This window comes from Dromiciops gliroides, chromosome 3 (genome assembly GCF_019393635.1).
Source record: "Dromiciops gliroides isolate mDroGli1 chromosome 3, mDroGli1.pri, whole genome shotgun sequence".
NCBI lineage: Eukaryota > Metazoa > Chordata > Mammalia > Microbiotheria > Microbiotheriidae > Dromiciops > Dromiciops gliroides.
Genome location: NC_057863.1, coordinates 634246580 through 634273424, shown reverse-complemented (window position 1 = coordinate 634273424; position 26845 = coordinate 634246580). Strand labels below are relative to the sequence as shown.

General features: G+C 43.6%; 1 protein-coding gene across 1 annotated transcript in view; it reads left to right on the top strand.

Moving 5' to 3' along the window:
- TP73 (tumor protein p73) overlaps positions 1 to 26845 on the top strand; it is a 204781-nt gene that overhangs the window by 158677 nt on the left and 19259 nt on the right. Inside the window, exons 5-6 of the mRNA XM_043995532.1 lie at positions 22035 to 22221; positions 23469 to 23584. Coding sequence (XP_043851467.1) covers positions 22035 to 22221; positions 23469 to 23584 — 303 coding nt within the window. The remainder of the gene's footprint in view (positions 1 to 22034; positions 22222 to 23468; positions 23585 to 26845) is intronic.

The window sequence follows — 26845 nt, the reverse complement described above, 5'->3', positions numbered from 1 at the left end:
GTGACTTGCCCAGGGTCACACAGCTAGTAAGTGTTAAGTGTCTGAGGCTGGATTTGAACTCAGGTCCTCCTGACTCCAGGGCCGGTGCTCTATCCACTGCGCCACCTAGCTGTCCCATGAAGGACTTTCAATGCTCAACAGCTTCATTTGTACTGGATCCTAGAGGCCATAAGGAGCCATTGGAGGCTAGAAGTAGGGAGAGATCATGTTTGAAGCAATCTCTTTGGCTGTAGAGTGGAGAGAGGCTTGAGGTGGGGATTCATTCATTGGGTGTGGGATTCAGCTGGACCAGATCTTGTCCCAGATTCACAGACTCTCTGGGTAGGAAGGGGCCATGCATTTGAGCTCATGTTTGTATGAGAATCTCCACCATCCCAATACTGGACAAGGGGTCACCCAACCTTTGAGGACCTCTCATGAGTTAAAACCCCTTACCTCTGGATTTGGGGTTGGGGTGGGGAAGGTCACCTATTCCACTTCTGGAAATTCTGGTTATTAGGAAGTTTTTCCTTACTCATTGGACCCGGACAATCCCTTCAGCAGTGCAGATTGCAACCAGTTCTCTTGTTTGTCTTTCCCTAAATTCTCCACAGGGGCTCCACCCAAGGTTCTGGGGGCCTTCATCTATTACTTTTTCTTTTTTCTTTTTTTCTTTTTTTGGCAGGTCAATGAGGGTTAAGTGACTTGCCCAGGGTCACGCAGCTAGTAAGTGTCAAGTGTCTGAGGCCGGATTTGAACTCAGGTCCTCCTGAATCCAGGGCCGGTGCTTTAACCACTGTGCCACCTAGTTGCCCCCCTTCATCTATTTCTTGACACCAGAATTATGCACCAACAGTCCATCACTTATTTCTTCCTCTCACCATCAGACGGGCTTATATTGCCCTCTTTGTACATACCACGGATTGCTTCCAGCTCTGCCCCACGGGGTCAAGGAGAATCGTTCAAAATCCTTCCTTCCATGTGAGGCTGTTTGTTGCAGTGGAAAGACCGCCACCAGCTTTGCTGTCAGAGATCTGGGTTCAAATTTTGGCTCTTTCCTGTACTATCTCTCTGGTCTTGTAAGCAAGCTACTTCACCTCTGGGTCTTACTTTCCTCCTCTCTAGAATGAGGGAGCTTAGCCTAAGTGGCCACTGAAGACTCTTCCATCACTGGATCCGTGAAATACACAAAGACAGTTGGAATCACTCTCCCTCTTCTCCCACTTCCACCAAGTATCCTTATCTTCATTCCCCAAATCCTTAGCTTCTTCCCCTAGTCCTCATGTGGTAGAATCTTGAGGTCTGGTTGCCCTCCTTTGGACTCTCGCTAACTTAACAACTACCTTCCCAGGTATCACAAATGTTAGATCTGTAGTCAGGAAGACAGGAGAGCAAATCTTGCCTTAATCACTTAGTAGCTGTGTGACCTTGGGCAAGTCACTTAATATTTTCTCAACCTCACTTTCCTCATCTGTAAAATGGGGGTTATAACAACATCTACCTCCCGGGGTTGTTGTGAGGGGCAAATAAGATAAATGTATGTAAATTAAATCCATTATGGGGGGCAGCTAGGTGGCACAGTGGATAGAGCACCGGTCCTGGATTCAGTAAGACCTGAGTTCAAATCTGGCCTCAGACCCTTGACACTTACTAGCTGTGTGACCCTGGGCAAGTCACTTAACCCCAATTGCCTCATCAAAAAAAAAAATGAAAAAAATTAAATCCATTATTATTCCTCAAAAGTGAAACTAGTCTTGGGTACTGTACCTACAGTCTAAATCTTTAGCACAGAGTAGGCCACAGGCCTTTCTGTCTGTTGTGGCCTCTGCTCACAGATTTAGAGTTGGAAGGGATGTTATAGGTCACCTAGTCTAACTTCCTCATTTTACAGATAAGGAAACTGAGGCCCAGAGAGGTTCAGCAATTTCCCAAAGGGAAGGGGAAGTTAAGTAGCAGAGCTGAGATTTGAAGCCGAGTCCCCTGAGTCCCCATCCAGCATTCTTCCCACTCTGCTTCTCAGTGCCAACAAAGAAGTTGCCCCTTCCTCCATCCACGAACCTCTGAAAACACAGAGAGAGAAGCCCTACCAGTGGTGCCATCCGTGGGCTTGGAAAAGCCTGAAGAGAATGAGATGATTCAGGAAGCCCAGAAGCCGCTGGAAGAGCTCGTGGGGGTGGGCAGGCAGCTGAAATCAATGTTGACTGTGGAGCTGAGCTCACCTGTGGCCTCCCCAGCTGCTAAGCGGGAAAAACTCAAGCTCTTTTTTCCTGGAACTCTACAGGGTTCTCAGAACCCTGCCAGGTGACTCAGAATGGGCTGTACCTCTGGCCAAATTGCTGGAGAAGACCCAAGCAGCCCAAGTCCCTTCCCCTTGTCCTGCTCACCCCTTTCCCAAATGGGCATCCTCTATGGAAAGGGGTGTCCCATTTAGTCCAAGCTAGGGAGTGAAAGATCTATTCCATTCAGCAAAGCTCCAACCCATCCTCTACACAGCTGCCAAACTCATATCACAAAGACACTCTCCTGCTCAAAAACCTTCACTGTCTCCCTATTGCCACTAGAATAAAATATAGACTCTTCTCTTGGGCACTTAAAGCTTTTGACAGTCTAGATCCAGTTTAGCCTTCTAAGGCTTATTGCATGACTCAACTTTATCACTCTTCTAACCAATTAGATTATAAGCTCCTTGAAGGCAGGGATTGTCTTTTGCCTTTTTTTTTCTTTGCATCCCCAGCTTGTATGTAGTTGTAGTACAGTGCCTCCCAAGTAGTAGGCACTTAATAACTGTTTATTGATTGATTGATCCATGTTCTAACTGAATGCTACTACTTGCTATTTTCCCCTGTATGTAACCCACCATTTCCCATCTCCATGCTTTTGCACTGCCTGTGCCCCATGCCTGAAATTCACTTTTTCCTCACTTTAACCTCTTAGAATTTTGCAATTTCTCACGAAGTCTATGTATTATGTAGCTACTGTGTTCAAGGCACTTAGTCATTCTCTGGGATTATAAAGATTCCTACAACCCAGGCCCTGCTCTCAGGGAGCCTAGAATCTAATGGATGGTGGGGCCTCCTACCCAGGAGAAGAGAGCACAGGGTAACTTATAGCAACTAATCATGATTCAAGGGAGAGGGGCTGGTATAAAATGACAGAGGGGCAAAGGAAGGCACCTTAGGGATCTTCTTGTCTATTCCCCATAATTTCTGATTTTAAAAAGTTTCCATTGGGGCAGCTGGGTGGCGCAGTGGATAGAGCACTGGCCCTGGAGTCAGGAGGACCCGAGTTCAAAGCCGGCCTCAGACACTTAACACTAACTGTGTGACCCTGGGCAAGTCACTTAACCCCAATTGCCACACACACACACACACACACACACACACACACACACACACACACACAGTTTCCATTGATGTTTTTTGTTTCTTATACTACAGCCACTTCCTAAAGACATCTCCCCGACTTATGAGAGAGAAAAATCATTATGCAAAACCAAGCAATCCATTCTGTTGGCATATGTAACACTCTGCACCCCTAGCCTCCCACCTCTACTGAGAGAAGGGCAGTATGATTCATTGTCTGTACTTTGGAGCTTTAATCCAAATCCAAAGCATTTAATTCAAATGCTTTTGAGTGCGGTTTACAATCAAATTAACATGCATCCATTAAGCATCTGCTGTATACCAAGCACTATGCTGGTGCAAAAATCAAAACAGCCCCTGCCCTCAGGGAGCTTACATTTTTTTAGAGGAAACAATACATAAATATATAAAGTACATACAAAATACCTCTTTACCTTTTGGAGAGCACTGCTAGGTGGAAGAATCTAGGAAAGTCTCATATAGGAGGAAACACTTAAGCTGAGCTTTGATGGAAGGTATTCCCTGAAGGAGGGTATTCCAGGCATGGGGCACAGCCTGTATAAAGGCTTGGGGACCAGAAATGAAATTCTGTTCATAAGGAATGGCAAGAAAGCCAGCTTGGCTGGACAATAGAGAGCATGGAAGGGCTTTAAAAGCCAAATGCAGGTTTTGTTCCAGAGATAAAAAAAAAAAAAGGAGCCCTGGGATCTTTTAGAGTGGGGGAAATCACATGATCTGCACTTTCGTGGTATCGCTTGGTAGCCGTGTGGAGAATGAATTGGAGAAGGGAGAGAATGGAGGCAGGGAGACCAGTTAGGAGAGTTGTCTAGGTGAGAAGGGATGAGGGTGGCAGCTGTGTCATTGTTAATTTGTCTGATCTCCTGGTTCTCCTTTCTTCCTCTATATCATTTTATTTTATTTATTTTATTTTTAATTGTTTTTGGGGGGGGGCTGGGCAATGAGGGTTAAGTGACTTGTCCAGGGTCACACAGCTAGTGAGTGTCAAGTGTCTGAGGCCAGATTTGAACTCAGGTCCTCCTGACTCCAGGGCCATTGCCCTATCCACTGCACCACCTATCTGCCCCCGATAAACTTTTTTCTTTTTCTTTTTTGTGAGGCAATTGGGGTTAAGTGACTTACCCAAGGTCACACAGCTAGTGAGTGTCAAGTGTCTGAGGCTGGATTTGAACTCAGGTCCTCCTGACTCCAGGGCTGGTGCTCTATCCACTGCACCACCTAGTTGCCCCTTGCATCATTTTATAGAATTCTTCCCAAGTGATTCTGAATTCCTCATTTTCTTCTTAGAATGCCATTCCATGATATTCTCATGCACAGTATCCTCAATCATTTCCATGGGCAACCACTGTGTTTCCATAGTGTTACTACCCTCCCCCAACATGCAATCATCAATATTTTGGCATATATGGAACCTTTCCATCATTGGCCTTCTTAGGGGTTATTTTCCCAGGAGTGCAATCCCAGCATTTTACAGTAAGGTAATTGATGTCATCAATAGGAAAGTGACTTTCTCACAGTCACAGGGTGCATTTGCTGGCAGAACTGAGACCACAGTAATGTGTCTTGACTTGCTGTTGAGCTGTTGCAGTTGTGTCTGACTCTTCATGACCCCATTTGGGGTTTTCTTGGCAAAGATAATAGAGTGGTTTGCCATTTCCTTCTCCAGTTCATTTTACAAATGAGGAAATTGAGACTTGCCCAGGGTCACCACAGCTAGGAAGTATCTGAGGCCAGATCTGAACTCAGGTCTTCCTGATTCTAGGCTCAGTGTGCCAAAAGACCCCAAACCTTCTCCCTTGATTGGCAATTCTAATGGGTTATGGTAAAAAATGTTCATATTGGTCATACTTTGGGGGAGGAGGAGGATAAGATGGATACAGGAAGAAGAGATGATGACCTCATAGGAGCAATTTGCTTGGTGACTTAGCCCCTCCAACACAGACTGTGGGACCCAGGAAGTGACCCGCTAATCCTTTTTCCAATTGAAACCAGGTCGATTAGGTTCTATTCAAGATTTATGAAGCATTTCCTCTGCAGGGTGCAGTGCTTGTTGATGGTAGTTACATAGACAGAAGGAGAAAGCAGCAACCCTGCCCTCAGGAAGCTTAGTAGGACAATGGACAGTTACACAAATAAAACTACAATTCTCATTTGAGTATGGCGAAGCAGATGGAACAGATCAAACACAGTGACCTGAGGATGAGAAGGTCATGGCTCCAGAGGCTGATGGGACCTTAGAGAGGCCTTTAGTCTAAACACCGCGTGTTAGAGTTGGGTGAACTGAGACTTAAGGTCATTCAGCTTCTAAGGGTATGGAGCCAATTGCTCAAGACTCCAAACACATATTGTTCTTTAGAAGACTTTCACCTGGAAGACCAGTCAGCCAATTAACATGCTTTTATTAAATGTCTCCCTGCCACTGGTGGGATCTGGGAAGCCTACTCAGAGGTGTTGGCACCTGATAGATCTTGAAGGAAGAGAAGAATGTCAAGAAACAGAAGTGTAGGGGAGGTCTATTTAAAGATATGTTGGAGTTTGTATCCTGGGCACCTAGGACTGCCTGATACATTTTGGGGTTGTTGTTGAGATGTTTCAGTCATATCTGACTCTCTGTGACCCCTTTTGGGGATTTTCTTGGCAAAGATACTGGAGTGGTTTGCCATTTCCTTCTCCAGCTTATTTTTACAGATAAGGAAACTGAGGCAAATAGGGTTAAGTGACTTACTGTGATGTTTAAAATCTAATGTGTGTCCTTACCTGCCCCCCCCCATTTTGGGGGGAAACTAGCTAAGATTTACTGATAAATTCAGCAAGAGTTTAGGCTTTTAAGTATTTATTAAAGAGTAAATATAACACATGGAGTACCGTAACACGAGAAAAGCTTATCTACTTCTCTCTCTCTCTCTCTCTCTCTCTCTCTCTCTCTCTCTCTCTCTCTCTCTCTCTCTCTCTCTCTCTCTCTCTCTCCTCCAAGCTGATTGGTTGAGGCTGGTCTCCAGGTGATGTCATAGTCCGCAGCCTCTGAGAACAACACCCCACTCAGGGCTAGGCAGGTGTGGTCTCGATTTAATCAAACTTAAGTAGGTTCTTAGTCTGTCTCTCAGGCTCATCCAATTAAATCAATTCCAGATCAATCTTCAGGTGGGGGCCCATTATTTTATCATATTCCCCACTGTGCTTTGTTAAGAAACAACCCACAGCTGGTGAGTGTTTGAGGCTGAGTTTGAAGTTATGAATGAGTCTTCCTGACTCAAGGCCCAGTGCTCTATGCACTGTGGTGCCACCTAGCTACCCTGCCCAATCCATAGCGAGCCTAAATAAATGAATTTAGGGTTTGTTTGCGTCTCTCCTCAGCCGCTACAATTTGTAAATAGGGAAACTAAGACCCAAAGAGTTTAAGTGACAGAATTATAGACATAGAGCTAATAGTGACTTTAGAGGTCATTTAATCCAAACTGCCCCTCCTTTGCAGATGAACAAACTGAGGTCTTATGGGATTGAGTAACAAAGTCATGCAGTGGCAAAGCTGGGATTTGAACTCAGGACTTCTGACTCCAAAGCAAGCTCTTGCTGTTATCCTAAGCTTCCCTTCCCCATCTCCACTTCAGCCAGGGAAATTTTCTCCTGGCCAGCCCTGTAGTCATTAGCTATGTCTTCCTCCTGCCTGCTGGTCCCCAAAGGGGGAGCCTCCAATGGGAGACCCTTCCCTTGCGTTTCCCATTCTCCTCCTCAGCACCTCCCGTTCACCTCCTTTCTCTTGGAGCACACACATACACACACACACAGGGCTGTGTTTCCTTCTAATCCCTCTGTTTACACTGACTATAAATAATGCCTCTGGTTCTTTCTTCGGAAAACGGCTATGCCTGGGAAGTCATAAAAATTAAACTCTTTGGGGAGATAACAGCTGCTCCTGTTTGAATTCAAGCTAGGGATTTGTACAAACAAAATTCCAGAGGGGTTTTGGGATCTTATGGAAAAGGATTAGAAAAGGCTGCCTTAATCCATAACTGGACCAGGTCATTGCTCCTTCCAGAGGCCTCCTCTAGGAAGTCTTCCTGTATTAGCTAAAACCTGGATCATGTTAGGCATTCGGTAAGGGTTTGTTGAGTGAATGAATGATGCCAAGAGGGATATGCTTTAAGATAACTCAGTACATAGATGTAAGGAGATACAGAGAACAAAATAAAAGCTTACTTAAAAAAAAAACTCCAGACACTTTAGGGATAGGAAACTCTTCCAATTACCTACAACCCAGCAAAAGTGCCAGACACCCAGCCCTGGGGCCACAGGTGGCCCACAGCTCTCTCAAGTGAAGCCTGAACCAGATTCTTGTGCAACTGGGAAATATTTAGCAAAATAAAAATACAATGTAGTGTATTTATTTTATTTTTTTTATTTAGTGGCCTCTGTGACTATTTGAGTTTGACCCCACTGGCATCAAGCACTGGAAGGCAAGTGACTTGACCAGGGTGACTCAGTATTGTCAGTGACTGGGTTTGAATTCAGGTCTTTCTGGCTCCTTGGCCAGTTTTTTCTCCACTCCACTGCTTTTAACCTGAACAAATAGGCACTGACATTTCTATGGGTCTTTTCAAAAGGAATTCCAGAGTGCTTTATAAAAAGCATGTGATCTGAGCCCTCTGATCTTATGACTGTAGGAAGACTTGAGTTCAAATCTGTCCTCAATCACTCCCTAGCTGTGTGACTCTGGGCAAGTCATTTCACCTCTGTCTGCCTCAGTTTCCTCAACTGTTAAATGGGATCATAATAGCACCTCCCTCCCAGGGTTGTTGCAAGGATCAGATAATCGTTATAAAGTGCTAGGAACAGAGGCAGGCACATAGTAGGTGCTTAATAAATTATTATTCCATTATCCTCATTATATAGATAAGCAGTGAAATATAATTAAATGCATTATACAGTAGCAATGAAAGAAGGTTGAGTGACCCACCCAGGATTACATAACTAGTAAAGATCCAAGAAGGATTTGAGCCCTGTTCTTCCTGACCCTTAAGGTCAGCATTCTATTCCCCATACTACATTGCTTTAAGAAAGTAGCATTGGGGAGGCAGCTAGGTGGCACAATGGATAAAGCACTGGCCCTGGATTCAGGAGGGCCTGAGTTCAAATGCGGCCTCAGACCCTTGACACTTACTATCTGTGTGACCCTGGGCAAGTCACTTAACCCTCATTGCCCCCCACCCAAAAAAAACCTTAGTGTGTCTTTAAGGGCAGCTAGGTGGTACAGTGGATAAAGCACCGGCCCTGGATTCAGGAGGATTTGAGTTCAAATCCAACCTCAGACAGTTGACACTTAACTAGCTGTGTGACCTTAGGCAAGTCATTTAACCCCAAATTGCCTCACACCCCTCAAAAAAAAAAGTAGCATTGGGACAGCTAGATGGCACAGTGGATAGAACACTGGACCTGGAGTCAGGAGGACCTGAGTTCAAATCCAGCCTCAGACACTTAGCAGCTGTGTGACCTTGAGCCAGTCACTTAACCCCGATTACAAAGAAAGGTAGGAGGGAAGGGAGAAAGAGAGAGAGCATGTTTCCCTTCCTACAGATGAGGACACCTTGTTTCATAAATATTACCTTGGGCTACATTTCCCTGGAGCCTCAGTTTCCTGCTGTGCAAAATGAGGAGATCAAACTCCTCAGGCATCCCCCAGTTCCCCCATTTATGATTCTAGGCTCAGTAACTTGTCCAAGGCCATAAAATTGATAAATTTCAGAGCTGGGACTCAGACTCCGTCTCCTGGATTCCTGGACAAGATTCTGCCCACTACTTTTTCCTACCTCTCCTCTCTTACATTAGGGGGTGATTTTTTCCCATTGGGTTTAGGTTCAGATTTGTAGTTGTTATTGAGTCATTTTTCAATTGTGTCCAACTCTTTGTGACCCCATTTGGGATCTTCTTGGCAGAGCTACTGGAGTGGTTTGTCATTTCCCCCTCCAGCTCATTTTACAGACGAGGAAACTGAGGCAAATGGGGTGAAGTAGTGAGTGTCTGAGGCTAGATTTGAACTTGGGTCTTCCTGACTCCAGGCCAGATGCTCTGTGCACCATGGCGCCCCCTGGTTGCCCCTAGGTTCAGAGTACCTGAGTTTGAATCTTGGCTTTGCTATTGACTGTTTGGGTGACTGTGGACAAATGACTCTTGACTCTGTGTCTCAGTATCAAAGGAGAGTGTTGGACTATGGTCTCCAGGGTCACTTCTGGTCACTAATTCTCTGAGAAGTTTTACCTGGAGATCGTGGAGAAAAGGACAGAAGATTCTGAGTCAGTGGACCGAGTTTGAATGCTGGTTGTGCTACCTCCTCTCTCCCTTTGGGCAAGTCACTTCTATGCTCTGGGCCTCGGTTTCCTCTCCTATAAAAGGAAAGGATTGGACTATGTGACTTGTGAGCCTCCTTCCAGCTTGAAAGCTTTGGTCCGATGATGGTATGTGGTTAACTTTGAGCAAGTCACAATCTCTCTGGGCCTCAGTTTCCCCATATGTTAAATGACAGGATGTTCTCTGTGGTGCTGTCTACCTCCAAATCTACCACCCTGGGATAGCTGGGTGACAGTGAGTCCCTTTTGTGCCATGAGCCTCAGTTTCCCTATATGTGAAATGAGGAAGTCGGACTAGGTGATCCCTAACTGCCCCTTCCAGATCTAATTTCTCTGGTCCTCTGCTTCCTCCCCTTGGCAGAATGGGCCTGGCCAGGCTCCTTTCAAACACTACTCTGTTCATACAAATAACGTATGTGCGGCTTTTCCAGAATGTGGAAAGCAGGGGCCACCATAGCTTTTCCCAGGGCTTCATGGATACTCTGCTGAAGGGCATGCTGGGACCCACAGCAGGCATTCAGTGCTCTTCATGAGTATAAAGGCTGTCTGGTGCAATGGATAGGGTGCTACACCTGAAGTCAGGAAGACCTGGCTCCAATCCTGCCACAGATACTAGTTGTGTGACCCTGAGCAAGTCACTTACCTCCCTGCATCTCAGTTTCCTCATCTGTAAAACAAAGGGTTGAACTCAATGGCCTTAGAGATTCCTTCCAGCTCCAGATTTAGGGGCCTCAGGTCTCCGCCAGTTTTTATTGCTGGTAGGCCAGGTTTGTGTTCTGGCACAGGCGTAGCAGAGCTGAGAGGAAACACCATGGGAAAACTGACTTTTCTGTAGCAGATTAACCCATTTTGTGGCTAGGGTGTACCTGGTGCTGGCCCAGAAGCCCTTGGCAGCCAGCTGGAAAACACAGAGAAAAAGAGGCAGAGACAGAGAGACAGAGACAGAGACAGACAGACAGAAAGAGAGACAGAGAGACAAAGACAGAGCTAGAGAAAGATGGAGAGGGAGAAGGGAAGAGGGAGGGAGACAGAGGGAGAGCCAGAGACAGACAGAGAGACGGCGAGAGAGAGAGAAAGAGAGAGACAGACAGAGACAGAGAGACAGAGACAGAAAGACACAGAGAGACACACAGAGAGAGGCAGAGAGACAAAGACAGAGCTAGAGAAAAATGGAGAGGGAGAGGGGAAGAGGGAGGGAGACAGAGGGAGAGTCAAGAGACAGACAGAGAGACGGCGAGAGAGAGACAGACAGACAGAGACAGACAGAGACACAGAGAGAGAAAACAGAGAGACACAGAGAGAGAGACAGAGAAAGAGAGAGACAGAGAGAGAGAGAGAGAGAGAGAGAGACAGAGAGACAGAGAGAGAGAGAGACAGAGAGAGAGAGAGACAGAGAGACAGACAGAGAGAGAGAGAGAGAGAGAGAGACAGAGAGAGAGAGAAATTCTCACTTCTATCTGCTAGAGTAGCTGCCCCGGAGAGAGGCTGATGAGAATTGTTCTACCCATAGAGAGCGTAATTAAAGTATTCTTTAACTGCAGAACAGGGCACAGTGTTGGTATATGGGGCACTCAGGATACACTAGATAACAAAAAAGCAGCTTGTTTCATTCATCTTTCACAAAATATAGGTGAACCTTATGGGATTTTTGCTGCTTCGTGGAAGCCTTTTGTGATTGTCTATCTCTGCTTTTGCCTCTGATACTTGCTATAGGACCTTGCTATAGTCACTTCTTTGCCTCAGGCAATTGACTCTCTAGAACCTAGAGCTACTAAGTCATAGACTGGTTGAAGTCTTCACTGGCACAAGGAGGTCCTGTGCCAGGAGTTAAATATACTACTAATCTTTTACAAAATCACTGATGTTTTCCCTTCTTCCCTCCCTCCCTTCCTTCCTTCTATCTTCCTTCCCTCCTTCCTTCTTTCCTTCCCTTTTCCTTTCATCTTCCATCTTCCTTTCCTCCCTTTTCCCTTTATTTCTCTATTTTTATTTTCTTCTTTCTTTCTTTCACTTTTCCTTTCTCTTTCTTTTTATCTCACCTTCTTTCTTTCCCTTTTTCTTTCTTCTTTTTCTCTTCCTTCCCTCCCTCCTTCCTTCCTGTTTTCTTTACTTCTCTCTTTCTTTTTTTCTCTTTCTCTTTCTTTCTCCCTTCCTTCCTTTCTCTCTTTCTTGGTTAGATTTTTTGTGGGGCAATGAGGGTTAAGTGACTTGCCCATGGTCACACAGCTAGTAAGTGTCAAGTGTCTGAGGCTGGATTTGAACTCAGGTCCTCCTGAATCCAGGGCTGGTGCTCTATCCACTGTGCCACCTAGCTGCCCTCTTCCTTTCTTTCTCAAAGGTTTGAATTCTACTTTCTAATAGAAAGAGAGCTACAGGGGACCTGGGTTTTGTGATCATTTCTCCCACCTCCCCCTGGGTGATGTTGGGCAATCACTTAACCTCTCAGAAGTTAATCTGTAGAAAGAAGGAATTGGATCAGAACAAGAGTTCTTAACCTTTTTCACATGTATCATGCTCTTCTTTGGCAGCTTGGTGAGGCCTGTGGACTCCCTTCCCAAAATAAGGTCTTGTTATCCAGATTCATAATTCTTGGAGGGAAAGCTAAATTTCAGTTAGAGGTTAGTGAAAATCAAGATGTAATATTTTTTGGCCATCTAAAGTCATGATCCCCCTGAAATTTATTAATAACCAGACTGAGAACCCTTGGACTAAAAGATCTCCATTTTCCTCCCTATTCTAAACCCTTTGGACCTGAAGATCCTTTAATTCGATAATTGCATCCAAGGACCTGGGCTTGTCTTGTCTTGGCTATGTTCAAGGGTAACTCATAAGCTTAAGATAAACCAGACAACAACCAAACAGGATTTTAGCCCCACTACATTCATAAAAATAGCCAACCTCTGGAGTGTTGTTTTTTTAGGGGAATTTTTATATCTTTATTTTTTTCCATAAAAGTATTTTATTTTCCAGTTACATGTAGAGATGGTTTCCAACAGTAATCTGATATAGGTTACATATGTACAGTCACATTAAACATGTTTTTGCATTAGTCTTCCTGTGAAAGAACAATCAAAGCAAAAAGGAAAAACCTCAAAAAAGAAAAACAACAGCACAAAAAAACAAAAGAAAGAGTATGGTTCAATCTGCATCCATATTCCACAGTTCTTTTTTTTCTGGATTTGGAGAGTATTTTCCATGATGAGTCCTTTGGAACTATCTTGGACCATTGTATTGCTAAGAAGAATCAAGTCTATCACAGTTGATCAACACATAATGTTGTTGATACTGTGTACAATGTACTCCTGGTCCTGCTCATCTCACTCAGCCTCAGTTCATGTAAGTCCTTCCAGGTTTCTCTGAAATCCACCTGCACATCGTTTCTTACAGCACAATAGTATTCCATTACATTCATATACCACAACTTGTTCAGCCATTCCCCAATTGATGGGCATCCCCTCAATTTCCAATTCCTTGCCACCACAAAAAGAGCAGCTGTAAATATTTCTGTGCATGTGGGTCCTTTTCCCTTTTTTATGATCTCTTTGGGGAAAAGACCTAATACACTTACTAGCTGTGTGACCCTAGGCAAGTCACTTAACCCTCATTGCCCCACCAAAAAAACCAAAATAACAATAACAACAACAACTGGGTCAAAGGGTATGTACAGCTTTATAGCCCTTTGAGCATAATTCCAAATTGCTCTGCAGAATGGTTGTATCAGTTCACAGCTCCACCAACAATGCATTAGTGTTCCAATTTTTCTACAGCTTCTCCAACATTTATTATTTTCCTTTTTTGTCATATTAGCTAATCTGATAGATGTCAGGTGGTACCTCAGAGTTGTTTTAATTTGCATTTCTCTAATCAATAATGACAGAGCATTTTTTCATATGGCAATAGATAGTTTTGATTTCTTCATCAGAAAACTGCCTATTCATATCCTTTGACCATTTCTTAATTGGGGAATGACTTGGGTTCTTATAAATTTGATTTAGTTCCCTGCATATTTTAGAAATGAGGCCTTTATCAGAAATACTGGCCATAAAAATTGTTTCCCAGCTTTCTGTCTCCCTTCTAATTTTGGATGCATTGCTTCTGTTTGTACAAAAACTTTTAAATTTAATGTAATCAAAATCATCCATTTTGCACTTCATAATATTCTCTATTTCTTGTTTGGTCATAAACTGTTCTCCTTTCCAAAGATCTGAGAGGTAAACTATTCCTTTCTCTCCTAATTTACCTATCGTATCACCTTTTATGTCTAAATCATGTACCCATTTTGACCTTATTTTAGTATAAGGTGTAAGATGTTGGTCTATGCCTAGTTTCTGCCATACTATCTTCCAGTTTTCCCAGCAGTTTTTGTCAAATACTGAGTTCCTATCCCAGAAGCTGGAGTCTTTGGGTTTATCAAACACTACATTACTAAAGTCATTTACTACTGTGTCTCCTGTGCCTAACCTATTCCATTGATTCTCCACTCTATTTCTTAGCCAGTACCAAATAATTTTGATGACTGCCATTTTATGGATTTGGTACAGCTAGCCCACCTTCCTGTGCATTTTCTCAGGAGTGTTTTTATGCTGATTTCAAGAGTGACTTCAGATTTTGCCCATCCTTCACCTGCTTCATAAGAGTGGTGGTGCAGTGGATAGAGTGCTGGCCTTGAAGTCAAGAGGACCTCAGTTCAAATCTCACCTCAGACACTAGCTGTGTGACCCTGGGCAAGCCACTTAAACCCAATTGCCTTAAAACATCTTAGGCCATCTCTAGTCATCCTGACCTCTCTTTCTCTATATCTATATATCTCTTGCCACAGGACCCAGATGGCTCTGGAGGAGAGAGTGTGGCTGATGATTTTGCACAGCCCTCCCTCCCTTAAATCCAATTCAGTGCAAGTCATGACATCACCCTGATGTCATGGTCCTCTTCGAGAACAAAGGACAAACAATAATGATTTTTAAATTAAAATTTAAAATTTTTAATTTTTCAAATAATAATATTTTTTTAAATAGTTCTTTCTAAATAAAATAATGTGTCTTTAACTCACCTGAAATGCCAGTGCTGATGGTTTGTGGCTGCATTTAACCCCTGGGACCTCCCTCTCCCAAATCAGCTGGTGTGCCTATATTCACCTTGTCCTAGTATTGCCTTTCCCATGTGGATTTCTTGATGGAGTTGTTCCCTGTGAGCATCACTGATAACACCAAGGTGTTCTAGGAAGAAGCCCGCATGTGCAGCAAGGAAACATCCCATAACTCTGTAAGTTTGGAGAGGATGACTGCCACTTTCTTAATACCTTTCAGCTTTGGATATAATTTCCCCAAAAGTTTTTGGTCACTTTAAAAAAAAAAGATTTCCATGCAGTTCCTTCAGTTTCATTTAGCTAAACTTCAAAATGTTCATCATTCTTCATTTTTCTGATTTATGAGGCACAACTATCTCCCACATTTCTTTTTTGGACAAAGAAAACCTGTGTCATTTTTACCTATCACCTTGAAAATGTTCTTGTTAGAAATATTTAGAGCCTGAAGGGACCTTAGAATCAATTGAGTCCATCCTCTTCATTTTAAAGAAGAGGAAACTGAGTCTGAGAGAGGGAAAGTGATTTGCTAGCAGTCACGCATCCAGTAAGAATCAGATACACAATTTGAACTCAGATCTTCCTGATTACAAGTCCAGCCCCCTATCCACTGTACTGCCTAGCAAAGATGAAGAGGTAGTAAGTACATTTTTTCAAGACTAACCAGTTGTTAGCTTACCACCTTGTTTCCCCCCTAGAATTAATTCCTTTGGCGACAGCTTTTTATTTTCAATATAGTGGGGTTTTTTTCCCCTATCCATGCTATTTCATTTACAAACAAAATAGTGGCATTTAATACTTAGGTTGTAATACTAGCAGAAGAGTGACCACTTTTGGATTCCCACAACTAATCTGAGAAGACTTTTCACACACGGCTTCTCAGGAGAATGTCAAGTTTTGAAGATTCCCATCCTTTTCATCTAGAAGCTAAGAGCATTCCTTAGTTTAGGAATAAGTTAATTTCACAGATAAGACCATCTAGGTCTGTTCAATTTATTACATAAGGATATGTTCTTATTGTCATATTTCCTAACACAGTAGACAACAAAGAATAATTGGTTGATTAGTTGATTGATTGACCTGAGTATGGAAGAGTTACTCTTGATGGGGGAATTGCTCTTGCTGATCTCCACCCTTGTCAAAGTGTCTTTCATCATGATGAGATAAAAACTACAACCTACTCCCCGGATATGTTCTCTACATTCCAGTGACATTGGCTTCCTTGCTCTTCTTTCCACAATATACTCCAGCTCCTAACACTTGCTGTTTTTTACTAGCTGTTCCAAAGGCCTGGAATGCTCTCCCTCCTCATCCCTGCCTCTAGGCTTCCTTCCAGTCTTAAATATCACCTTTTGCAAGATGCCTTTCCTAATCCTCCTTAATCTTAGTGCCTTCCCTGGGATATTATCTCCAGTTTTGTTTGTATGTTGTCCAGTTCTGCCCAACTCTTCTTGACCTCATTTGGGGCAAAGATACTGGAATGGTTTGCCATTTCCTCCTCCAGTTCACTTTACAGATGCTGAGGCAAACAAGGTGAAGTGACTTACCCAAGGTCACACAGCAAGTAAATGTCTGAGGCTAGATTTGAATTCATGAAGATGATTCCAAGCCCAGTGCTCTATGCACTATGGCGCCCATAGCTGCTCTGTGTGTACACAGTCATTTGCATATTGCTTCTTCCATCAGACTGAGCTTTCTGAGAACAGGGACTATTTCTGTCTTCTTTATATCCCCATTGCTTAGCACGGTACTTAATAAAGCTTGGTGCTTGTTAACTAGATTCATCTTCTTCATCCATATCCCAAGTTTCTGGTGTTTTGCATACAGGTGGTTGTCTCTGTAGAACAGGTCTCACAGTTCATGGTAACTGACATTTCACAAGTATGTTTAGACTGATCTGCACATCCTTGATGTATTTGTTGAGCAGAAATAGCCATCTGTTGAATGGTCTTTTTGTTCTCTACAAATCATGGGAGCCACAAATGCCAACTGATGCCAAGCTGTAGAGTTGGCACCCAGACACCACCCAAGTGAGGGGTTCCAAGAGCCTCATCCTGATTGCCTCTTTCATAACCAACATAGAATTCCTATTCTCTCTTAACCAGAGGAGGGAAGTTCCATCTCTGAGATTTAAAAGTTAGCTCATCCCATGTAAAAACAGAAACTCTTTGGATGATAGACACACTTAGAAGAATTTAAGTAATGCACACCAGTGCCTACAAAGTAGAAAATCGGATTAAAAATGAGAGGAATGTTTACCGAGTGACACCTGGCTTACAGTTAGGAGACCAGTCGTCCATGTGGAGAGCTCTACTGCATGACTGAACACCTGTGAGCATGTCTCAGCCCTGCTCTACCATATGGCATCCAAGCCAGGATGTCACAGAGCATTCAGGCACAAGTCACAGGGTGACTTCTTGCTATCCTCCCTCATGCCTTCCTGTCCCCTCCTCCAACCAAACCACACCTCATTACCACCTTATCTCTCCTAAGTTATATCAACATGTATATGTCACTCAGTAACACGGGTGATGGAGAAATTCTGAATATTGAATTTAGCACCCAAAAAGACATATAAAAACATTGAGAAATTTCCACATGACAACATATGTGTTGAAGTGAGATAGAACAATAACCTTAAAAGACCATTGGGATAACCCATAGTAGCCATCGTCTGACTGCCCCCAAGTACTGTGTTTGATGTTTCACTGGTCTCTAAAACATCTCAGGCACTAATTGGCACTCATTTCCTTAGTGTGGCAAAAGGTTTTGGACATTTTTTGTGCCGACTTCGATCACCATAACAAAATCTCCAAACTCATTACATGTGGCTTTGCGTGTACTCTCTGTAGATGTTGACAGTGATGGTGTTGCATAGCATGATGGGGATGATGAAAACGATGAAGTGCTCTGAAATTCCTTTGAATTCTAACTTTGCCACTTGTTGCTTTTATTGGCTCGGACAAGTCATTTAACATCTCTGAAACTCATTTTCCCCACTTGGTAAAATTAAGGGATTAGACTAGATGTTCTAGTCTTAAAGATTAGACCAGTCTATGATTCTATGAATCTGAGTCAGCCCTCTACTTTGGTCCTGAGCAAATCCACTGAGCTGGGATAAAGGGAAGGGACTAAATCCAGATAGAACAGTGTAAGTCAATAGTATCTGCACACCGCACCCCTCTAAGGGCTCCCTAGTGTTGTCTTGGGATAGCGGGATAGTTTCCAAAGCCTTTAAGAAATATTACCAGTCTACACAGGTTCTCCTGGCATTGTTGGATGGATGGATGGATGGATGGATGGATGGATGGATGGATGGATGGATGGATGGATAGATAAATTGTTTTTCTGAGTTAGTGGGAAGGAAAAGACAAAGGGGAAGTATAGTTTTCAAAAGAAAAATCTCTTTGTGCTTTATAGTTCTGGGTCTTTTTAAAGTGGGGTTCGTCTGAGCCCTGAAAGAAAAGGTCTACTTACTGTTCATTCTTAGGCACTTCAGCCTGACTTGTCTCAGCAAATCCATTGGAGGGGCCAACTGGAACGGAACAGCTCCCGGCACTGCGGGCAAATATTTGGGATCCCTCAGAAAAGGCTGCCTGTTTGAGCATGTTGGGGACAACCCTTCTTCCCCCCCAAAAAAGCACCCAGTGCCTTTAGTTGGAAAAGCTTGAAGGGCTTAGTGGGCAGAGATTGAAGGCTTCTCATCACAAATGATACAGATGAGAAATTCCAATTGCTTCAGGAAGCTGGGGGTGGGGAGTTTGGGGGGGACAGAAGTAGCAGAGGGGACAGAAGTAAGAGAAGAGGAACTTTCGAGATGATGTGTGTTCCCTGAATTCAGATTGGGTGTCTTGGATTCCTTTGCTGGAGAGCAAAGACTTTTAGCTGGGGTTTGGGTAGGTTAGAAATGGCGACTATCTTTGGGATATCTGAGGGGCCATCATGAGAGGGAAGGATTGGAGATTGTCGAGCCTCAGGAAGCAGAGGCAGGAGCAGCAGGGAGAATTTGTAGAGACATGTTTGCTGCCTAATATTGGGAGCTGTCCGTGAGTGCAGTGGGCTACCTGGGCAAATGGGTTCTCAATCATTGGAGGTCTTTAGGCCCTGGTATAGATGACCACTTACTGAAGCTACTGTCGTGGGGGGATTTTTGTTTAGGTGAAGATTGGATGAGAGATCTGCTGAGGCCCCTCCCACCTCTGAGACTGACTCATTCCTGATTCACTTCAATTCATCAAGCTCCTGAGACAAGAACCCTTAATTGTGTGTGTGTGTGTGTGTGTGTTTGAAGGACCCCTTTCGTAAAAAGGTTATGGAACTATTCTTAGAATAACATCTTTATAATCCCAAGGAACTAATGAGGAAGCTTACTATGCACCCCCATAGAAAGAACTGATAAAAAGAACACTTGTGGATTGTACATATATAACCTGGTTGTGATCTTGTGGGGGGGAGGAGGAAAGGGAGGGAGGGAGGGAAAAAATTTGGAACTCTAAATCTTATGAAAATGAATGTTGAAAACTACCCTTACATGTAACTGGAAAAAATAAAATAAATGTTTTTTGCTTTAAAAAAAAAAGAATAACATCTTTAACGATCAGCAGTGAATGACTTGGTTATTTTCAGCAGTACAATGATTCAAGACAACTCTGAAGGGCTTATGAAAAATGCAGTCCATCTACAGAGAGAGAACTCATGGTATCTGAATACAGATTGAATCATAATTTTTTTGTTAGTTCCTTTATCTGAAGTTTTGTTTTTGTCTGTTTTCTTTCACATCCTGGCTAACGTGGAAATGTTCTGCATGACTGTTCATGTATAGCTTATATTGAATTGCTTGAGTTCTTGAGGGGCAGGGAGGAAGAGAATTTGAAACACAAAGTTTTTTAAAAATTGATGTTGGGGTCATCTAGGTGGTACAGTGGATAGAGCACTGGCCTTGGATTCAGGAGGACCTGAGTTCAAATCCAGCCTCAGACACTTGACATTTACTAGCTGTGTGACCCTGGGCAAGTCTCATTGCCCTGCAAAAAAAATTTTTTAATTAAAAATTGATGTCAAAATTTGTATTTTACATGTAATTTGGGAAAATAAAATTCTAAATATAAAAAAATAAAGAATAACATATTTAAGCACAAAAGGGGAAATATGTATAGAAATACAGTTATCAACATATGCACATGCATATATGTATGCATATCTGTGTGTATTTATAGGTGTGTGGGCGTGTGTGTATTTGTGTGTGTATGTTTATGTGTGCATGAATGTACACATATCTATAACATTCATGGACTCCAGGTTAACACCCCCTGCCTTAGGAGTTAGTTATCTCTTCTGTTCAGCACTGTTTGATGCACAGTAGGGGGAAGGGAGGGAACAAAAGAACTAGCAGGTGTCATCCCTGATCTTGAGGGCATTCCAATTTAGCCAGAGAAGTAGGCCTCAGATAGGATGGTTAGAGCTGATCCAAAGCACCTACTCATGTTAAGTTGCTGGAGAAATCCAGGGCTGGGAGGGCTCCATCCCGCATCTTTGTTGACTAATAACCAATATGTAACTGTCATGAGAATAGATCTTACCATCATTTCTTTGTTTCCTATTGCTCCCTTTTCTATGCTCCACCCTCCTCCTTCTAATCAAGGGTGTGGCTTGGTCATTTTAATGGTATCTGACTCTTCGTGACCCCATCTGGGGTTTTCTAGGCAGAGATACCAGAATGGTTTGCCGTTCCCTTCTCCAGCTCATTTTACAGATGAGAAGTATGAGGCCAACAGGGTGAAGTGACTTGCCCAGGGTCACAAAGATAGGATGTATCAGAGGCCAGATTTGAATTCAGGAAGGTGAATCTTCCTGATTCCAGGCTGGCCACCCTATCCACTGTGCTGTCTTCTAATGCCGCTATTCTCAATACACAATATTCCATCTCCCACCTCCATGTTTTTACCTAGGTAGCTTCTCATGTCTGCTGTGCACCCCAACCTCTTGGATTCCCTAGCTTTCCTCAGAGCACAGTTTCTCCCACTTAAGGCCTTTCTTGATGCCTCTCCTCCAGTTGTTGGTGGTACCCCTTCCTCTCAAATTACTGTACACATGGGTTGATATGTATATGTATATACATGATATGTATTTGTATATGTATATACAAAATGATGCCAAGTAATTTTTACACACAGACATGAGAATCACACAGGAAGGGCAGGTATGGATGGAATAAGTGCTCTATCATTAGGTGGCTCAGTGGATACAGTGCTAGGCCTGAGGTCTTGAAGGCCTGAGTTTAAAACCAGCCTCAGATAGTTACTAGCTGTGTGACCCTGGGTAGGTCACTTAATCTCCCTTTGTCTTAGTTACCTCATCTGGGGTTGTTTTAAGGGTCGGATGAGATAATAATTGTAAAATTCTTACCACAGGGCAGCTAGGTGACGCAGTGGATAAAGCACTGGCCCTGGATTCAGGAGGACCTGAGTTCAAATTCGGCCTCAGACACTTAACACTTACTAGCTGTGTGACCCTGGACAAGTCACTTAACCCCAATTGCCTTACCAAAAAAAAAATACTTACCACAGTACCTGGCACATAGTAGGTACAATGTAAAAGTAAGCTATGATCATTAGAAGAAAGAGCCACATATCATATATCTATTGGGTTATTTGGAGTAACTTTGTTTCTACTTATTTATATAGATGTTACATCTCTATCCCACTCCACTCCCAACAGAGTTATAGCCTTCTGGGGGCAGAGAACATTGAGTTTTTGTTATTTGTAGTTCCTTGCACTTATTAGACACTTAATAAGGCTTCTTGAAGAGATTGGAATGCAGAGAGATTAATCACGGAAGGTTTCCTGCAGGAAGTGGATCTTGGAGGAAATGAAACTTTGCTTTTGAGCATGCTGCCTCTCAATTAATCAGTCAATCGACAAGCATTTATTAAATGTGCCCTGTACTGTGATAAGGACTAGAGATATAAAGACTAAATGCCTTCAAAGAGGGGAAAGCACACAAATGCTGGGAGCAGGGCAGGAGAGGAAGCAGCTTACGTTAGCTTGTTTCTTAATAACTCCCTATCTTGACTCTTTCTGCCCCTTCTGTGATAAGGTCTTGTCTGTGCTACTGAGGACTGCAAGTGATGCCAGCCCCCTCTAAATCCGGCATCCTGGGACAGAGCCCTAGTTGTGGCTCTACCTTCCCTTCTCCTCCCTCTCCTGACAAAACCCCCACCTCGACTCTGACCTGCCTCTCTCTTCTTACAGTACTCGCCACTACTGAAGAAACTGTACTGCCAGATCGCCAAGACGTGCCCCATCCAGATCAAGGTGTCGACGCCCCCTCCGCCCGCCACCGTCATCCGGGCCATGCCCGTCTACAAGAAAGCAGAGCATGTGACCGAGGTGGTGAAGCGCTGTCCCAACCATGAGCTTGGCAGAGATTTCAATGAAGGTGAGAGGGTGGGGAGAAGAGGAACCTGTGGTCACAACCGTGGAGAATGCAAAGATGAAAGTTGAGGAGGCAGTATCGACATGATACTAGGCTTGCCCTCAAGGGGCTTAAAATCTAGAAGGATCATGGCACAGTGCATAGAGCGTTGGACCTGGAGTCAGGAAGACCTGAGTTCAAATCTGGCCTCAGATACTTCCTAGCTGTGTAAAATTTCCTAATTCAGTATTTTTATCAGTTGTATCCAACTCTTTGTGACTCCATTTGGGGTTTTCTTGTCAGAGAGAATGGAGCGGTTTGCCACTCCTTTCTCCAGCTCTTTTAACATATGAGGAAACTGGGGGAAACAGGGTGAAGTGACTTACTCAGGGTCACACAGCTAGTAAATGTCTAAGGCTAGATTTGAACTCGGAAAGAGGAGTCTTCCTGATTTCATGCATAGAACTCTATTGTGCCAAAGGAACACAAAGATAAATAATTCATCCAACAGCTTTCAGGTTCATATCAGACAATAAACAAGCATTTATCAAAGGTCTACAATGTGCTAGGCACTATACTGAACGTTCGGAATACAAACAAAAAGAAAAAAAATAGTCTTTCCCCTCAAGGAGTTTACACTTTAATGGGGGAGACTGTGTGTATCATACAGGGTACATACAGAGTAAATAGAATGTCAATCTCTAAGAGGAAGGCCCTAACAGTTGAGAGGATGCCTGCAGGAGGTGGCTTTTCAGCAAAGTCTTGAAGGAAGCCAAGGATGCTAAAAGGCAGAGGTGAGGGTAATGTGTTGTGCTCAGTATTGGGGTTAGAGAGAGAGATATGCCACAGACCTTGTGCTCCAGGGACTTACAGTCTCATATGAAAGAAAGATGTAAATCAGCCTCCATAGCACAAGGCATCGACTGCTATAGTCAAGAGACCCAAAACTTGTCATTTGATGGATAAGGAAACTGGAGCTCAGAGTCAGGCAGAGGCTTCCTAGGTTATACACCTAGTTAATGACAGGGCTAATCCTTGAACCCAGGCCTTCTGACTCCTGAGTCAGTATTTTCTCTACTGTACCAAGCTCTGAGCAAACAACAAAGGGAAATATCATAGGGGATGATCAAGGAAGACTTTTTGGAGCAGGCAGCATTTGACCTTGAAGGGCGAGTATAATTTTCTAATAGGTGGGGACGACAATGGGAGAATTAATTGAGCATTCTAAGTATAAAGTCAGCTCCTGCTGACTCTGAGCTTTCTCCCGGCAGGACAGTCAGCCCCAGCGAGCCACCTCATCCGAGTGGAAGGCAACAACTTCTCACAGTATGTGGATGACCCTGTCACTGGGCGACAGAGTGTGATGGTACCCTATGAGCCACCCCAGGTAAGCCAGGTGGACCTTCATTTCCTTCCCTGAAGCCCTGAAAGGTTAGAGACTACCTTGGCCACCCCACCTTCCATGTTCATCTACCTTGATGAGCAAGAAGGTCTTCCTCAGATCTCACTGCAATACCTTTGGGATTCATCCAAGCCTACCCAAGTCAGTCCTTGCGGCCTCTCCATCCAAGAGCTAAACAAGCCTGCTTCCTCTTGTGCTCATCCTTCCCTTATCTCTCCCATCTGAAGGATTGTATTCGGTTCTGGGGAACCACATTTTAGGAAGGCAACTGGAAGACAAGCAGCTGTGATGGTGGTGGGCCTGGAATTCATGATACATGGAGAAGGGGAAAAGGGAATAAGCCTTTATATTATCCCTCCTAAGTGGTCGGGCACTGGGCTAGGTGCTTTTACAAATATTGTCTCATTTGATCCTCACACCAACCCTGAGAAGTAGGTGTGATCCCATTTTACAGTTGAGCAAACTAAGACAAGCAGAGGGAAAGTGATTTGCCCCAGGGTCGCACAGCTAGGAAGCTTCTAAGGTTCTTCTTGTGAATGAATTAGCAGGTGTTTTGGGTGCACCTTTGGTCTGACTCCCCATTAGCTTTGGCGCCATAGGCTCTGTGTTTGGAGTGTTCTTTGTCTCCCCTCACACACACACAAAGAATGTTGGCCAGTGGTGGGTCAAGGGTTCTGCTCCTCAGGATGAGTCCCCTCAAGGGCCAAAAAACATCGGCCAGTTTCTATCCCAACTTTCCTCCAATAAGAGCTCAGCAACTACTTAGTGCTGTGGAGGCAGGGGGTAGGGAGAGGGTAGGAATGGCTGGGGGAGGCGGGGAATGAGTAGACAAAAGACTTGGGTTCAAGTGTCAACCGCTAATTAGCTCTGCAAACATAGACAAGTCTTTTCCAAGTTTTGACTCAAAAAAAAAATCCTTCCAACTCTTCAAGTTCTATAATCTTACAAACAAGACCTAGTTCTCCCTCTAGTGGTCTCAGGTGGCATAGCACACTTAGGACTGTATGTGGTTTCCCAACCAACTTCCCAACATCAGGGAGGGGGAAACCAAGAATAAAACGATAGATAGATAGATAGATAGATAGATAGATAGATAGATAGATAGATAGATAGATAGATAGATAGATAGATAGATAGATAGATAGATAGATAGATAGATAGATAGATAGATAGATAGATAGATAGATAGATAGATAGATAGATAGATAGATAGATGGATAGATGGATAGATGGATGGATGAAAGCATAAATAAGGGGTGGCAGCTAGGTGGTGCAGTGGATAGAGCACCGGCCCTGGAGTCAGTAGTACCTAAATTCAAATCCAGCCTCAGACACTTAACACTTACTAGCTGTGTGACCGTGGGCAAGTCACTTAACCCCAATTGCCTCACTAAAAATAAATAAAGAATGAATAGATAAATAAATGGATGAATAGATAAATAAAGAAATGAAATAACCAATAATAAATCAAATAATAAACCAACTTCACAAAGCACTTTAACATTTGCAGAGCATTTTGCATGCATTCTCACAAACAGCCCTGTGGGGTAGGGGTTCTCATCCCTATTTTATACGATGAGGAAACTGATGTGAAGTGATTTTCCCCTTGTCATACAGCTAGGAATTGTTGGAGGTACTATGTTAGAACCCAGTTCTTCCTGATCTCACTGCATGCTCCCAAGAAGCCGAAATGATCAGCCAGATCCCAGTTACCCCGACTGGCAACCTCAGGGTCATCTCTGACTCCTCCCCTCCTTTGTCCCCCTAAATCAGATCTGTTGCCGAGTCCTGTCAAGTCTACCTTCCCAACATCTCTCATCTGTGCCTCCCCACCATGTCACCACCCAGACAGCCACCGCCATAGTCCTCATCACCCCTTGCCTAGACCACTGCAGTAGCCTTCTGGTTAGTCTTCCCCCCACTCCAATCATCTTCCATGCAGCTTCCTCAGTGTTCTTCTTGATCCCCATGGCTACTTGAACCTTTCCCTCTAAGATTACCTTTCTCTTCTATTCTCCTCATCTCTATTTATTTATATGTTTTGTCCCCTACTAAAAGGTGGCCTCTTTGAGAGCAGAGACTGCTTTCCTCCCATCCTTGTCTCCCTGGTGCTTAACACTGAATGAGAGCTTGATAAATCCTTCTTGATCAGTTGCAATCCCTATCCTAAGTAGGTCCCTCACAGCTCTGATATTCTCTGTTCTAAGGGCCCTTCCAGGGCCCTTCCTGCTTTAACTTTATTCTATGGTCCTTTCCAGCACTGTCATCCTATGGGTCCATGATTTAGCGTAGTGATTCAGGCATCCAGTGTCCAGGATTCGAATCTCTATTAACATACATGTTTCTGCAGAGGCTGAGTGAGGTTTGGGACACAGTCCCAATGCATGCACTGAAATAGACAAACTTATATGGTGTGAGACAATTGGTAGTGCACTTCACAAATATTGTCTCATTTTATCCTCACAACAACCTGGGAGGTATTTTATCCCCATTTCACAGCCAGGGAAACTGAAGCAGACAGAGGTTAAATGACTTGCCCAAGGTCACACAAGTAGCAAGTATCTGATGCTGGATGTGAAGTAAGGTCTTCCTGACTCCTGTGTCTAGCATTCCATCCACTGTTCCACCTTATTGATCAGATACACAGACATATATGCAATTCAACAGGTGAACATATTTGTATAAGTCACTCTTTTTCCCCCCAAGCTTTGCTCTTCTTTCTTAAACACTTTTGACTTACTCCTTCCTTTATTTTAGATGTACAGACCTAGTAGAAACACAGGTGTATTAATTTCTCAAGCAGTTGTCAGAAGTACTATATCAACTGATACGGATTCTTCTTCACGGTCCACAAGATGGGGGTGGGGCATCTAGGTGGCAGAGTGGATAGAGCACTGACCCTGAAGTTGGGAGGACTGAAGTTCAAATCTCACTTTGGACACATACTAGCTGTGTGACCCTGGGCAAGTCACTTAACCCCAATTGCCTTAAACATCCAGGGCCGTCTCTAGTTGTCCTGATAACATATCTTGCCACTGAACCCAGATGGCTCTGGAGGGGAGAGTGAGACTGGTGACTTTGCACAGCTCTCCTTCACTTAAATCCAATTCATTGAAAGCCATGACATCTATCATGAAGAATAAGCAGTAACAACAACAACCACAAGATGGTTGATTTACTTCACAAGAATTGCAATTTACAGAGGGAATCTGGTGGCTTATATGCCTTTCCAAGGCACTACTAGAG